Below are 16,385 nucleotides of genomic sequence, written 5' to 3'. Positions count from 1 at the left end.
TCCCAGCAAATGAATCCTGCCATGCCCTTGGGGAAAATATACTGGGATCTGCCTCCATGAGGCAGACTGGGCAGCAGCGCGTGGATGCCACTGAGAAAGGGCACTGACGGGTTGCACAACTGATCCCAGGAGGGAGGGCAACGTTGCCCAGGCACTTGTGAGTTTCCCAAAGCAATCCAAGCCTGCCTGCCTGCCTGCCTGCAGGGAACGGAGGATTCCTAGACAAGCATTATCCAAAAGTGCAGCCTTCCTTCGAACCCACCCAGCGACAAAGGGTGACCCAGCTCTCGTACATTTCCCACGGTCTCTCTGGGAGTCCACCAGATGTGAATTAAAAGAGAGCATCTCAGGTTTCAAAACGCATTTCTGGATCTTGCCTCCAACCGCTCTGTCCCCTGCAGTAAACCACCTGCCAGCAAAATTACATTTTAAATATGTCCTGCGTGCTTGAGGTAGCAGTAAATAATTTTCCTTCTCGGCACTAATAGGGAGGCCGAACGCGGCTGCTTGGGCTGCCTCCCCTTCCCATTCTTCCCTAGGACAGCCATCAGGGTGAAGCCTCCCCCCACCCCACCCCCCAGCAGTAACCCCACTCAGCAGTGTTAACTGAGTCACCCCACTCAGATAATACAGAACGGTTTCCCCATTCTTGTTTGATCTCTGGAGTCAAATCGGCATCACTCCCCGAACCTAAACCAGATCTCCATACTTTTTAAAAAAACGCTCAGGTTGGCACTTCAGGTTACAAAAATGTCACAAATGATAAACATAGAACCGGTTGTCGTTTCAGACCCGGCGCCTGAATGCTCGTTCACCCACAGCATTGAGTGAACCATTTTCACATTTCCTTGTGGGTCATCCCCTTCTTCTTCTTAGCCCGAGGACAAATCCCTCCAGCAATATCACAAGGCGGACATTGAAAGCAGCCGAGTCAGTGACAGTGATGATGATGGACCCACAACTCTCTTGACTTTGACTGTCTGACCTTAGATGAGGGAGGTCCTTTGGGGTGACCCGGGAAAGGTTTCTTCTCAAAAAAGTCAGGCTCAAGTTAAGCGAAGCTGCTGCAAAGCCTCCCTTTCTTTCAAAAGGTATTGCACGAAACTATTTGGTGATGATTTCTCATGCTTTCGAACCACCTGCTCCATGATTCCCAAGCGGCACTGCTCCGGTGGTTTTCCAGGACCAAGGGGGAGGGGGGCTAAAGAGTAGCCAAAATCCGTAAAAAGGAAATCATCACTACGCAGAAGGTCTGTCCCACTCCCCACGTCAGAGCCAAAAAGGGGATCATCTTCTTCCCAGCAGCTCGGAAGACCCCAGCAATCGCAGCACCTGTACAGGAAGAGGGGGGGGGCAGGACACCTTTACTGAGCTGCCGCATACTTTTGGGGGATTTCTCCCTCTTCCCAGATAATGCTCGACCTACTATCATAATGGGTGACGTGTAAACCAGACCTTTCCCCTGCTAGGATCCAGAATTGTAATGTTGTGGTCTGCCAGCAGAGCTGGTGGCAGAGTCGAACAGTGAGGAGGTTGGGGGGAACATGGGCCAGTCCTGGAGTCTGGGGAAGGCTCTGATGAGGGCTCTGTATCAGAGGCAGAGAGGGGGCCAGGGCCGTCCAACAGTTATCAGCTGCCTTCAGAGTCGGAGATCAGTGGGGCAGAAGAACAGCTGGAGCCTGTTCCCGATGTGCGAATGCGCAGAGCTGCCAGGAGAAGGGAACAGCTAGGGAATGGGTTGACTCAGGAGTAAAGGCACAAGTGGATGCTGAATGGCCCCTCCCATAGGGAATAAAGAGAAGCAAAAGGGGAGTGGAGTTTGCAGGAGACAATTAGTTTGCTTAATTGGTTCGTGCCTCTCAAAGATTCATTGCCAAGTACAGTGTTGCGATCGCCCTGACAGTTCTCTAAGCCAGATAAGGTCTGTGACTGTAAATTTACCTTTGAATGGCTTTGCTGGATGCAAATGAGAGGAATTCACAGTAACTAAATAAAAAGGGGCAAGGAGTCTGCTTTGTGGTTTGGGGAAGCCTAGGGTCAGAACATCTACCCAACAAATTCTGCCAGCATCAACCTACTTGTTAAAGTCCCGGCAGCTAACGGCCCAACGAGGCCCATCAGGAAGATGCTGACTGGCATAAACCGGCCATATCGGTGCCTCCGGAGCGTGAAAAGAGCCAGTAGTCCTGCAGGAATGTGGAAGAAGAGAGACGATACCAGCGCCCACAGGAAGATTCCATACCACATCTCTGCAGTGGGAGAGGAGGGGAGAAGAGCTCAGAAGGACAATCTTGGAATGGCTTCCATCAATAACCTTCCAGTGCACCTTCAAGTGCCTTCAAGTCTTAAAGTGGCCAAGGTTGGAGACCCCTGCTCCAATCCACAAGTCTTAAAGTGGCCAAGGTTGGAGACCTCTGCTCCAGTGGTTTCTCTCCCCATAGCAATGATCAACCCATTTCTCCAAAGTGGCAACATAATTAGCCTTTCTTAGGTGGGCCCTCCCAAAGATTTGAAACTGACAGCTTCTTCCAGAAAAACTGGGAATTCCAGAAGGTGGAGTTTCTCAGGGGAGGAGATTCGCTCTGGAGGGAATTCCACATTCCAGTCAGGTTAGACCGGTGTCTCTCTCAATCGGGGCAACTTCAAGATGCGTGAACTTCAACTCCCAGAATTTCCCAACTAGCATTCACAGTCCTTTGCAGCATCCTGCGGTCACATTATTGTATTTTAAAAGCATCTTCTGATTTTTGGCAAAAGCAGACCCATAGCAAACCATGGGCTCGTTTAAACCATTACATTGACTTAATGACCGCTGCAAAAAAGCTGTAAGATTGGGCCAGTAACAGGTTTATTTTATGACTGTCACGAACTTAGAACCATAATAGGCAGGCAGCATTAAGCTCATATGTTGAGAACTACCTGTACGTCTTTCCTGGTACCTCGCCTTTAGTGAGCCACTTTGGTGTACAGGTATTCCTCTATTTAACAATGGTCACGGGGACTGAAATTTCTATCACTAAGTAACATGGGTTTGTAAAATGCGACATGTCATGACAGCTCCGCTTAACAATGGCAAACCTGGCAGGCCCAGGTACCATCATTAAGCAAAACTTGTGGGTCATTCAGTGAGGAGCAGCTGATTTCCGGCCGGCTTTCCACAGTCAATGAGGAAGCCGGCAGGAAGCAGCAAGTCCTCCACAGACAGGTCAGAAGGTGCTTCGGCCCAACCAGAGGATTGCTGGGGTGAGGAGTGGGAGGGTGTCAGGACTGACATTTAACTACCCTATGCATTGCTTGCTGTCAGTCTGCCATATTTAATGGGGGCAAGGGGAGGAGATTGGTGAGGAGGGGAATGGGAGGAGTATAGAACAAGGAAACAAAACTATGCATCACACTTGTGGGTCACCGACCCAATATCACATGAAGGAATGCAGAACCATTCAGCCTGTGAAGACAGGGACTGTTACCCAAACAATTTGTTAGCACCTAATTGGTCACTCGAGGGGGGTGGATGGGAACAAGGGAAAAGTTAACCATATGCTTTGGGCACGAAAAGCCCAGATCCGGCTTTTTGCTTCTTGTGAAACCACTTGGCTTTAGTAGAACTTTGAATAACTTTGTCACTTTGAATGTACACTACTTGGCATACATTAAAATGAAATTTTGTTGCACGCAGCTCTGAAAGGGTCACCACCTCCAATATACACTATATAAACATGACAACATAAATACAAAATTACACATATGCCCACATACATTATTATATGTATGTGGAACATACATATAATGAACAACCCAATCTAGTTCGGATGTATACGTGTACAAGGTGAGAAAAACGAATCTTGCGAGTTTACCAGACGGATCTGGTAGTCCTCCTAGAAATCCTTCTTGGAAAGTGTCAAATGTACCTTTGGCTAACCATGGGTACAATCTTTCTTGACCGAGTTGGGACAGTGAACAAGAGAGCTGCAATATATTAATGTATTGCAGCTACTTTCTCAGTCCTCTTCGTCCACTCTCGGGTATATCTGCTCTTTTGTCAAACTCAAAGGAAGCTTAACTAACTAGTTTCAGCTGTAATTTTGCTAGCCAGAGTGGCAGAGCTCAGTTCAGACTATAAGTTTCCCACTGATGTTTGATTAATGATGTGATATTATATAACTCTTCTTTCCAAGTAAAGGTAAAGATTCCCCTCTCACATATGTGCTAGTCGTTCCTGACTCTAGGAGGCGGTGCTCATCTCCGTTTCAAAGCTGAAGAGCTAGTTCTGTCTGAAGATCTGTCCATGGTCACATAGTCGGCATGACTAAACACTGAAGGCACACGGAACGTTGTTACCTTCCCACCAAAGGTAGTTCCTATTTGTCTACTTGCATTTTTTACGTGCTTTCAAACTGCTAGGTTGGCAGAAGCTGGGACAAGTAACGGGAGCTCACTCCGTTACGCAGCAGTAGGGATTCAAAGCGCCGACCTGCCAACCTTTCTGATCGACAAGCTCAACGTCTTAGCCACTGTGTCCCTGTTCCTTCCAAGTAGAAGCCAACAAAACAGTATCTGAGAGAGGAAACCCTGAAGTAGCATGGCACCTAATGGGCTGTTGGAAACACTTAGTCCTTGTTTCCCTGGAAGGCTGGCAGGGCTCCAGGAAGGTTGGGCAGGTGGCAGCTGCTTCCAGGAGGGCCAGGCAAGTGAGTCCAGGAAGAGGGCGAAGTCCAGGTGGGTGCGGGGCAGGGCAGAATGGTCAAAAGGGCAGAAATGGGGGTGGGGAAGAGAAATTGAAGCAGTTGTGAAGGGAAATAGTAATAAAGATATACTAAATATACTGAATTATAATTAATAAACTTGTTTCCTGCAAACACACACACACACACACACACATATGATGTCTTTGTATACCCGCATGCTGTAAATATTTGTGCCTTTGTGGTTATAACACAAATATGCCACATTGACTAATTTCCCGGAACAAACATATGCTGTTATTAGGGTCTGCAAAACAACTGGCATTTGTCCTGCTATCTGATCAGAGCCCATTATTAATCTTCTTATTTTTCCCCCATCTCCTGCCATTCAGGGCATGTTAGGTATCTCAGGCTGGAGCTGTTAACATTCACCCCTTTGATCTGCTAAGTGGTCCATAGTGAGAGCAAAGGAAGAAGATAACATTGATAGCAGCACTATTGAGTAAGTATTCGGTCCTTTTGCAGAAATACACAAACAAGGGGTCCCATAACTTGGCAACTTTAAGATTGGTGGACTTCAACTCCCAGAATTCTCCAGCCAGCCCTGGGGACCCCTGGTTTAAGTGTATTCCTGGAGAATTCTGGGACTTGAAGTCCACCAGTCTTAAAGTTGCCAAGTTTGAAGACCAAGTATGTATGTATGTATATATACATACATACATACACACACTATATATATATACAGATATATATACTATTATATAATTATATTATAACATAAACTGTAAAAGGCTGTTTCTGAAAACTCCCCCGCCCCCCAAACCCAAACAAGAGACCAAAAACCCCGGACAAGGTTTGACATTCAGGTTCCCCTGACGGAGGGGGGGGGGGTCCTCTGGAGACTCCAATACCCATGATTCCCCGCGGACGGGGGGGGGAGTCAGTTTTTTCCCACCCTCCGGCAGGAAAGATCCACGCAACCACCCCTCGGCGTCGGTCTGGGGTTTGACCGCCGCCGTCCCCGACCAGGTGTGTCTCCAGAGCTCCGGCCCAGGGTGAGCCTCTCCGGGAGGGGATGATGGGCGTTGTGGTCCAGCCAGAGTCCTGTCCTACCTGTGAAGTGGCAGAGAGCGGCGACGCAGTCGGGGCTGGTGGCGTTGCCCACCCGCGGGATCAAGCGGAGGCTGAGGATCTGCTGCCAGAGGCCGCCGGAGTCGGACGGAGACACCCCGCCGCCTTCCGCCATCCCGCCGCCTCAGCCGCGGCATCCCGTTCGCAGGAGCCAGAGAGGGGCGCGGCCAGAGCGGCGCCAGACGCCCTTCCTGCAAGGCCGCTTTTTCCGCCCGTCGCGGCCGCTCTAGATCGCGGCGCTCTATGATTTTTTTTAATTTTAAAAAAAGTAACACTTTTCTCTCCCCCCCCCCTTTGGAAGACTACACTTCCCAGAAGCCCATTCTTGCTGTTAATTCATCGACGGCTGGAAGGTAACCCGCAATATGTTCGTTAACCCGTAAAGGCCCGCGAGGCTCTCGTAACCTTCGCCATCCTTATCTTTCCAGGCTTTCGGGACCTCAAGGCGCCAAACCTCTCCTTTTGCAGCGCCTCTTTTTCCCCCGGGAGGCTTGACCGATGCTTTTTGCGAGCCCAGGCGGAATTATCGTAGAGGTTTTACGCCTGGACGGGTCAAATTCAACCAATGTTCAAATAATCAACTCTTCCCGTTCACCAAAGACGCAGGATGGTCTTCCACAGACTTGTACTAGAGGAAAAGGAATTACTTCCGGGAGAAAGGGCTCTGAGGGCGTGTACTTCCGAGTTGTCGCTTCAGGACGCGGGGCGTGATCTGTGAGGTTGGGAGTCGCGCCGGAAGAGCCATGTCGGATTCGGAGGATTTTTCGTCGGAGGAGGATGAGGATTACCTGCCCTCAGGTGGGAACCTTGGGCCTCGGAGGCAGCGCGCGTCGCCACCCGCGGGCGGGACGTTTGGGCACGCAGGGCGAGGCCTCCGCCCGGGTCAAGGCCTGTCCGGCGGCTTCCAACATCCGGACTACGCTCTGAGGACGTCACGTGATGTCGGCCCTGCCCGGCTTCGGATGGGCGATTCCAACGCGGGTTGCTGTAGAGGGGAGGACGGGATGGCGCTGGGTTGTACCAACCTGGAAGGGAAGACCCGTTTCTGCTCGCCTGACTGCAGGCCGGTGCCGCTTCTCTTGGGCGGCATGGAATTCGCGTTTCTCGGAAACCTTAAGGCAGGGGGACTTCAACTCCCAGAATTCCCTGCGCAGCAAAGTATAAAGTCGCAAAGCTTTGCTGACGAGCGAATTCTGGGAGTTGAAGTCCCCCTGCCTTAAAGTTCCCAGGCTTTCCTGGGCAGGGAATTCTGGGAGTTGAAGTCCCCCAGCCTTAAAACTGCCAAGTTTGAGAAAGCCTGGTGTAGTCCTTGAAGAAACCGCTGGCTCCCTTCCCAGGCTCACCACCAGACTTTTGGCGAAGCTGCTTGCTTTGGGATGGGATGGAAATTTCCCAGGTCTCCCTTCTTACTCCAGATCTTTTCTTTGGGGGTTTCCTGGTGGTGTCCCATCCAAACTAAACAGCCTACTTTCACAGGGTCAACCCTAGCTTTGCTCCCAACGTGAATCTTGTTTTTGCATTTCACCCCCTTCCCTATGATTGTAAGCCGCCCTGAGTCCCCTCAGGGAAAAGGGCGGCCTATAAATCCTAATAAAATGAAAAATGAAATGAAAATGAATCTTAAAGCAGGGGACGGAGCCTTCATTGCATTATCCTTTGGCAGCCTTTTTATTAGTGCTGTCATGAATTGGGATCCCTGAATAGAAAGTGTCTCCGTTCAATATTTGTACTTATTTTATTTGTAGTTTTCTGGTGTTTGTACAGTTCTCCCATTTCACTCCTACCCTGAATGGTAATCTTTAGAAGGTGCATTTCTCTCTTGGCAATTGCATTTCTTGGGCAATTGAAGAATTAAGATTTCTGCTATCTTAAACGGAATCTGATGGGGATTTGGGGGGGGGGGGATTTTCTCTCTAGCGCGGTGTTTTTCATGCTGGCTGGGAAATTCTGGGATTTCAAGTCCACGCATCTTCAAGCACCCATGGTTACGAAACACTGTTTTGCAATTAGAATAATGGAAAGAGCTGTTCTATTTGGGGGAAAAAACATTTTTTAATCTTATCTTTATTCTTTTTTATAAATAATTCAAGGCAGTAAGCGTATTTAATATTCCTTGCTCCACTTATCCTCTCCCCCAACAACAACCACCTTGTGAAATGGGTTGGACTGAGAGAGTGATTGGCCTAAAGTCACCCAGCCGGCTTTCATGCTGAGACGGGACTAGAACTCACAGTCTTTTGGTGATTGGCCCAAAGTCACCAAGCAGACTTTCATTCCTAAGGCAACACTAGAACTCATGGTCTCCTGGTGGTTGGTTCCAAAGTCACCCAACCAACTTTCATGCTGAGACGGGACTAGAACTCACGGTCTCCTGGCGATTGGCCCAAAGTCACCCAGGCATCTCTCATTCCTTAGGTGCAACTAGAACTCACAGTCTCCTGGTTTCTAGGCACCCCACTAGACCAGTGTTTTTCAACCTTGGCCAACTTGAAGTCCTGTGGACTTCAACTCCCAGAATCCCCCAGCCAGCACAGCTGGCTGGGGAATTCTGGGAGTTGAAGTCCACAGGACTTCAAGTGGCTAAGGTTGAGAAACACTGCACTAGACCAATGAGACCCATGGTTCGTTTGAAGGTGGCATGGAGTCCCAAGCAGTTACTTCTCAAGACCGAGGCCGGCGACATGCCTTCTTATTGCTGCTGTTTTCATATTTTTAAATCACCAGGATGGAGAAAGAAACCATGAAACAGCTTTTTTTTTTCTTTTCAAATTTTGCAGCAGCCTAGATGACCCCGCATCTCTCCCATCTGCCCAGAGATAGATGAAGGATCAACATTTCCTTGGTGGATTCTTTTTCAGCTTTCCCTCCGATGACCATGATCCCTTTTTGCTCAGGCCTGGCCGCTTGGGTAACACACAGTCTAGTCCCCACCCAACCCCCGTTCCTAGTGACAACCTGTACCCTTTGGGTTGTGTTGATGCAGGGGAAGAATACAGTGAAGACGATGTCAGCGAGCTGGTTAAAGAAGACGACGACGAAGTGGAGGCGCAGAAGCAGCAGCCAGATGGGAAGAAACGCAAAAAGGACGCTAAAGGAATCGCACCTCGGTAAGCATAAGAGGAAAAGAAAGGGGGGGGGGGAAAGAATGTGCTGTTTTGCTTCCTTTTCAAGATCAGGTCTAAAACTGCCTTTTTTTCAATAAGGGGTTTTATTTGTAGAAAGGGATGAATGAGGAGAGAGATCTCGAAAGAGACGGAGATCTGTGTGAAGACTCACAAAATGCCCACATTGATTCCGGTCAAGTTTGGGATGAACTTTGAGATAGGCCTGCTATCTCTGTAGCCGTGATGGCAAACCTTTTTGTCCTTGTGGGCTGAAATTGTGCGCACGTGCATGCATGCCCCACAACCACAATGCAATGTGCCCCGCTCACCTGCGCATGTGCATGTGGTGCCCCCATGTGCATGTGCCCACCCCACGCATGCGTGCATGACAACCACCACTACCCACAACGGAGGGTGGGTGAGGTTTTGCCCTCCCCAGGCTCCAAAGGCTTTCCTCGAGCCTCCAGGAGGTTGAAAACGGCCTCCCCCAAGCTTCGGAGGCCCAAAACGCTCCAGTTCCCAAACTTCCGGAAGTTCTGTTTTTTTGCCCTCCACAGGCTTCGGAGGCTTTCCTTGAGCCACTGGGAGGGTGAAAACGACCTTCCCCAGGCTCCGGAGGCTCTCCATGAAGTCTTCTGGTGCCAAAAATGGAGCGTGGGGTTGTGCTGCACCCACCCCCGGGCATGTGAACACATCTTCATGCACAGAAAATCGAAAATCAGGTGGCTGGCAGGAGGCACTTGCACATGCACAGGGAAGCTGCACTGGGCAATGGCTTTGTGTGGTACCTGTGGCATGGTGCCATAGGTTCGCCATCATAGCTCTATAGGATTAGTATCCACCAGGGTTTCCTAACCTTGGCTATTTTAAGACATGTGGACGTCAACTTCCAGAATTCTCCCGCCAGCATGAATAGCACTATATTCAGCATGGCTGGCTGAGGAATTCTGGGAGTTGAAGTCCACATACATATTTTAAAGTAACCAATGTACAGGTAGTCCTTGGCTTACAACACTTCACTTAGTGACCGTTCAAAGTTACAATGGCACCGAAAGAAGTGACTTATGACCCTTTTTCACACTTAACAACCATACCAGCGTCCCCATAGGCATGGGAACAAAATTCAGGTGCTTGGCAACTGATCCGTACTTATGACCGTTGATGTATCCCAGGGTCACGGGATCCCTTTTTGAGATCCTTCTGACACACAAAGTCAGTGGGGGAGCCATATTCACTTAACATTTGTTCAGTTTCTGTTGGATAAAATCACTCAGTTTCGGACAGACCTTGACTCCGCTTGGGCAATACCAGCCGAGATGCCGAGGGTAAGTCCTAATCGGGATGAGTTTGAATTTGTCACCCCTGAGGAAGTGGACAAGGCCATGGGAGCGATGAGCGCCTCCACCTGTTTACTCGACCCGTGCCCCTCCTGGCTGGTTTCGACCAGCAGAGAGGTGACACGAGGCTGGCTCCAGGCGATTACCAACGCATCTTTGCAGGAGGGGTCCTTCCCACAACCATTGAAGGAAGCGGTGGTGAGACCCCTCCTCAAGAAGCCTTCCCTGGATCCAGCCATCCTGAAAAACTACCGTCCTGTCTCCAACCTTCCTTTTCTGGGGAAGGTTGTTGAGAAGGTGGTGGTGCTTCAACTCTGACGGACCTTGAATGAAGCGGATTATCTAGATTCCTTTCAGTCTGGTTTTAGGCCTGGGTACAGCACGGAAACCGCTTTGGTCGCACTGATCAATGATCTCTGGCGGGCTAGGGATAGAGGGCATTCCTCTATCCTGGTGCTTCTTGACCTCTCTGCGACGTCTGGAGGAGATGGGAGTGAGAAGCACCGTTTTACGGTGGTTCTCCTCTTACCTCTCCGACAGGTCGCATTCGGTGTTGGTCGGGAGGCAGAGGTCGACCCCTAGGCCCCTCAAATGTGGGGTGCCGCAGGGTTCGGTCTTGTCCCCCCTCCTATTTAACATCCACATGAAACCGCTGGGTGAGATCATACGACAGCACGGGATAAAGTACTATCAATATGCAGATGATACCCAACTGTATCTATCTGCCCTGTGCCAGCTCAGTGTAGCGGCAGACGTGATCTGCCGATGCCTGGAAGCTGTCAGGATCTGGATGGGGATGAAAAAATTGGTGCTCAATCCCGATAAGACTGAGTGGCTTTGGATGTTGCCCCCGAAGGACAGCCCAGACAGTCCATCCTTGATCCTGGGGGGTGAAAATTTACACCCCTCAGAGAGGGCCTGCAACTTGGGGTTCCTCCTGGATTCGCAGCTGACACTGGAACATCATCTGTCGGCTGTGGCCAGGGGGGCCTTTGCCCAGGTTCGCCTGGTGCACCAATTGTGGCCCTATTTGGACCGGGGGGCACTTCAAACAGTCACTCACGCCCTTGTCACCTCAAGCCTGGATTATTGCAATGCGCTCTACATGGGGCTACCCTTGAAAAGCGTTCGGAGACTACAGCTAGTCCAGAATGCAGCCCCGCGAGCGATATTGGGTGTACCAAGGTACACCCAGGTTACACCTGTCCTCCGCAAGCTGCACTGGCTACCAATTGGTCTCCGGACGCAATTCAAGGTGTTGGTTATTACCTTTAAAGCCCTACATGGCTTAGGACCAGCGTACCTGCGAGACCGCCTACTGCCACATACCTCCCAACGGCCGATAAGATCACACAGATTGGGCCTCCTTCGGATGCCGGCAGCCAGACAGTGTCGGCTGGCGGGCCCCCAGAGGAGGGCCTTCTCTGTGGCTGCTCCGACCCTTTGGAATCAGCTACCCCCAGAGATCCGGACCTTGCCCACTCTCATGGCCTTCAGGAAAGCTGTTAAAACCTGGCTGTTCAGGCAGGCCTGGGGCTGTTGATCTTATTGTAAGGTCCAGCCCCGATTAGAACGAATGTGTGTTGTGAATTTTAAACTATTCTTTTATTTTTTTTATTTTTTCTTCCCTCTCTGTAAGCCGCCCGGAGTCCTTCGGGATTGGGCGGCCTATAAATTTAATAAATAATAATAACAACCGGGTTACCGACTTGACAACTGCAGAGATGCACTTAACAACTGTGGCAAGGAAGGTCATAAATCAAAGCAAAATTCACTTAACAAATACTTTACTTAACAATAGAAATGTTGGGCTCAATTGTGATCATAGGTCGAGGTCTACCTATATAAAACCAGGTATACTTAGTAAAAATAACGGATATAAATTGTAATTTGGGACTTAGGGAAAAGACCTATAAATTTTATTAATAAATTCTTGTTTAGAGCTTGCTATAAAGGTGTATAATCTCTTTTGGGCGTGATGAGAGGAGAGATGATATAAATAGTAAATAATTTTTAGTTAACTTTAATAATAACAAGGAAATGTTAATGGATAATGTTTAATGGGATAATGTTTAATGATATATATGTGTGTGTGTGTTATACTAGTAAAATCAAATTGGATATAAGCTTTAAACTAAGTTGGGGGGAAAAGGGGGGAATGCTTAGATATTTTACTAACTGAATTTGTTTCAGAATATGTCATTAAAGGTTGTGTCTTTAAATACAAATGATTTTAGATAAAAACATGTTTAAATAATTGTAATTAAATGAGAATTGTGGTACAGTGATAGTAAAATACATAAATTTTCTTTTTTGATTTAAAATGTACAATTCAATTTGAATGAAGTATATGTAAGGATTGTGGAAGAAACGCACGAAATGTATTTGTAACCAATCGACATGCTTTCTACAAGATGTAATGAAAGACGATTCTTTTTTTGTGTTTTTGTTTAATTAAAACAATAAAACTTTTTTAAAAATAAACAGGTATAAACAAATTGCCTTAGCCCATATTTCAAAATTTGTTTCCTTTTCTTGCCCATATAAAATGACAACAGTGTGTTTCCTGTTGCCATTTCTAGTCCCAAAAATGCTTTTTCAGGAGGCAACTGGACGTTTTTCTTTGAAGACGTTTTGCTTCTCATCCAAGAAGCTTCTTCAGGTCTGACAGAATGGTGGGGAATGGAAGGATTTATATTCCTTGCAGACAGCTGGTCATTTGCATCATTCTAGAGGGCCGTTGAGGCCACTTGGAGGTTTGTTTCTGTCCTCAGGGTCACCTGAGTGGTGCAAATGGTTCCTGTAGTCTGCAATTTTTCCCTCTGGAAATCCCTTCCTACTCCGACACCATCAAAGGGTACCCATCCCAAATTGTATGGCTAAAAGTCTGCATAGATTCTCAGCCATCCAGGTCATGGTTGTCCCCCAAGGTGCTTTTTCAGGAGGCAACTGGACTTTCTTGTTCTTTCTTTGAAGAGGTTAAGTTTCCATTTCTACCTAACCCAAGATTGCTCAGGGGTGTCTGCAGGATGTGGTGGTAAAAAAAAATCAACATGGCGACCACGAGGGGTGGCACCTCAGTCGCGCTATTCTGTCAGCCATCTTCACTTTTTTTAGCCAACCCCTGCAGTCGCTCCAGGTTGTTTCCCAACACTTCCAAATAAACTTTGCCACCATTTTAGGTTCTTGAATGGTCATTTATTTGCTGATAACGATAGACCTTTTTCCCTAGGAAAAGAAAGAAACAACACAGGCTTTTCTTAGACGTGGGTGAAGGAGAATCTTCGAAAGACAATAAAAGCGGCGAGGAGGATGGTGAACTGGGAGAAAGTCACAGTGCACATATTAGCGAAAACGAGGAAAGGAAAAAGGAGGAGGCTTTGTGGGCCAGCTTTCTTACCGATGTTGGCCAGAAACCCAAAGTTGTTTCCGCAGAACAATCTGCCTGCAACCAGAAACACACGGTAAGGAGAAAATAATCATTCAGACACCACTGTTTGAAACGAAAAGGGAAAATTCCATTACGGTTTGTTCAATTATGTATCTCCTTTCTCCAAACAATATGACTGAATGTCAACAAATCTCTAATCAAAGGTCTCCAAAATCAGCCAAACTACAATAAGCTGTATTTCTCTCCATGTATGTGGACGGTACCCCTTCGCCATCACAACCAGAAGGGTAGGTTTGTCTAAAAGGATGTTAACCCAAAATGAGACCTTTGTGGATGATAAAAGGGCTAACAATAAAAGGATTTAAGGCTGCATGAAATTATGTGAATGAAAATAATATAATTAAGCTGAAATGGTATCTTTTCATTTCCCATGGAAAAATTCTTGCTAGAATTCTGGCAAGTCACTAGCCAACTCCTGAATGATATTTTAACCATTGCTACATGGACAGTAGTTGTGATGAGTCAGGGCGTGGCACAAAGGTAACACAGCCAGAGAACTGGTATGAGTCCCTTTATTGGCACCAACTTTGCCCCAATGTTCCATTTACTCTCCAGCCTGGAGAAAACCTGCCCCACAAACCAACAGCAGCCTCTGGCTGTAGAGATTCCAGTCCAAATGCTGTAAGCAGAATGACTGCAATCAATCACTCCAGCAGAGCAAGGTAATGAGTCCAAGAAATGAATAATTCCAACAAGGCAAGATAAGCACACAGAAACATGACAATAAATTCAAACAGGAGGAATGCAGGCCACAACTCTCAACACTAGATGAATTCGGCATTTGTTCCCGACAAACACCCCTCCCCAACTGCCTCTCCTTTACACTCCATCCCCAGGTGTTCCTTCCTCGTAAGCCACACAACCCATGTTGCTCTCTTCTGTGTTCTTCCCTGCGTGCCCTAGGATGAGGAGGAGGTGAGCCTTGGTCTCCATCTGAACCTCCTCTCCCTTGTTCTACCTCTCCCCTACTCTGCCCAGCCTGACTTTGCCCTGCCCCAGTTTCCTCCACAGCCACTGGAGCCGCTCTCTGTCAGCTGTTCATCTTCCGTCTCAGATTCAGACTATGACAGGAGCATGACAGTAGTCCTCGACTTACAACAGGTCATTTAGTGACCGTTCAGAGGCACTAAAAATGTCTTATGGCAGTTTTTCACACTTAAGACCGTAGCAACACCCCCGATGGTCACATGATCAAAATTGAGATTGCTGGCAACTGGTTCATATTTATGATGGTTGCAGTGTCCCAGGGTCACTGATCCCCTTTTGCAAACATCTGACAAGCAAAGTCAAGAGGGAATCCAGATTCACTTAGCAACCGTGTTACTAACTTAACAACTGAAGTAATTCGCTTAGCAACTTGGTCAAGAAAGCTTGTAAAATGGGGCACAACTCATCTAACAAATGCTTCATTTAGCCACATAAATTTAGGCTCAATTGTGGTCATAACTGGAGGACTTACCTGTATTGTCTTAGGCTTGGCTTTTGATTGCACCAGTCATTTCCAAATTCGAGGGCCATGCAGATAAATTTCGTGTTTATTATTTTAAAGGGACATTAAACCTACACTTACACATCAGGTGGGCATTTTTTTTAACCAAGTCAACTAATTGCACAAACATTTTAACATGCTGTTTATTGTCTCATTTTTCCCCTTTCCCTAAAAACTAGCATATCAATAGCACTTAAACCTATATACCGCTTTACCAATTTTTATTTCAAATTATAAACCAATTTGATTTGCCAAATTGCAGTCAGCCAGCAGTCAGCAGAAGTAGCCTGCAGTACTGCACTCTAACCACTGCACCACCGCAGCTCTTTAATAGAAAAAATATTAATTGTTGTATTAAATTATTCTCTTTTTAATTGTACTTTTTTTAATAATAAAAGGCTGGTCAAAGAATGTAATAAAGATACGTAACTTGATTTATAAATGTAGATATCATGTAGTTAATTTCCCCTGAAAGATTATGGGAATAAATATGGGAACTAGAGTTCTGACAAGCCATTAGTCTACTCCTGCATGGTATTTTAAGCACTACTGCATTGAGACTATTGTCCTAATTAGGTTAATTGGCTTAAAAAGATGGGCAATTGTAGGTTCTCACACCATGCTAAATTTGGTATTAACCATGAATTGTTTGACCATGAAGTCTAGCCAATTGATTCAGCACTTTGAGGTGAATTCTGGTTTGCTGGCTAATGGCCTTAGCAGTGGATGCCTTACAAAACTTGCTTTATTCTCTTCACTTTCTTCACGTAATTTATTCCCTTTATTTGAATCGAATGTTTTCTTAAAATGCAAACGCTATTGTGGCTTCCATCAGGATCAGATCTATTGTGGCTGTAGGAGAAAGGGAGACCAGTAAATCTCTCCTGATTTCATAGCCACACTAGCCTTTTGCTCTAATCAATGATAATGTTTGATTAGAATTTGGAGTGATGGCTTCCTGTATGGCCTTAAAGAAACTATTAAATACCCACAGAGCATGGCAAGATCAATGAAACTAGTACTAAAGAGAATCCAGAATGCAAGGGGAATTTCCAACCCTCATGTAGGGGCATAGAATCAAGATCACGTGAAATATTAGTGCCACTTTGTAAAATGTTAGTAAGACCACAGCTGGAACACTGCAACCCATTTTGGTCACCACACTACAGAAAAGATGTTGGGACTTTGGAA

The 16,385-nt window shown here is 47.1% G+C and overlaps 2 protein-coding genes across 3 annotated transcripts in view; one reads left to right on the top strand and one right to left on the bottom strand.

Moving 5' to 3' along the window:
* TMEM170A (transmembrane protein 170A) lies at positions 1-6,485 on the bottom strand. The gene is made up of 3 exons (XM_087729330.1): positions 5,796-6,485; positions 2,079-2,249; positions 1-1,332 (listed from the first exon to the last, which is right to left on the bottom strand). The coding sequence occupies exons 1-3, from the start codon at positions 5,926-5,928 to the stop codon at positions 1,202-1,204; spliced, it is 435 nt and encodes a 144-aa protein (XP_087585456.1). The 5' UTR covers positions 5,929-6,485; the 3' UTR covers positions 1-1,201.
* The window catches only part of CFDP1 (chromatin remodeling protein CFDP1), a 33,553-nt gene continuing 23,639 nt past the window's right edge, over positions 6,472-16,385 (top strand). For both annotated transcript variants that reach the window (XR_015698479.1, XM_087729329.1), the window contains exons 1-3: positions 6,472-6,611; positions 8,797-8,920; positions 13,487-13,718. Coding sequence is in view for 1 of the 2 variants with exons in the window: in XM_087729329.1 (XP_087585455.1) it covers positions 6,557-6,611; positions 8,797-8,920; positions 13,487-13,718 (411 nt within the window). In the remaining variant the exon portion in view is untranslated. The remainder of the gene's footprint in view (positions 6,612-8,796; positions 8,921-13,486; positions 13,719-16,385) is intronic.

Source organism: Thamnophis sirtalis, unplaced genomic scaffold (genome assembly GCF_051295495.1).
Source record: "Thamnophis sirtalis isolate CommonGarterSnake01/CBP01778 unplaced genomic scaffold, rThaSir2_p1.2 scaffold_14, whole genome shotgun sequence".
Lineage (NCBI taxonomy): Eukaryota > Metazoa > Chordata > Lepidosauria > Squamata > Natricidae > Thamnophis > Thamnophis sirtalis.
The sequence above is the reverse complement of the archived record's forward strand: the minus strand, read 5'-3'. Positions and strand labels throughout refer to the sequence as shown.

Bases quoted from the DNA above. Each gene is read 5' to 3' on its own strand.
- TMEM170A (XM_087729330.1), bottom strand. From the start codon at position 5,928: ATGGCGGAAGGCGGCGGGGTGTCTCCGTCCGACTCCGGCGGCCTCTGG. The intron at 2,250-5,795 runs GTAGGACAGGAC...CTCCCACTGCAG, and splicing joins CGCTCTCTGCCACTTCACAG to AGATGTGGTATGGAATCTTC. The intron at 1,333-2,078 runs GTAGGTTGATGC...CTTCCTGTACAG, and splicing joins AGCTGCCGGGACTTTAACAA to GTGCTGCGATTGCTGGGGTC.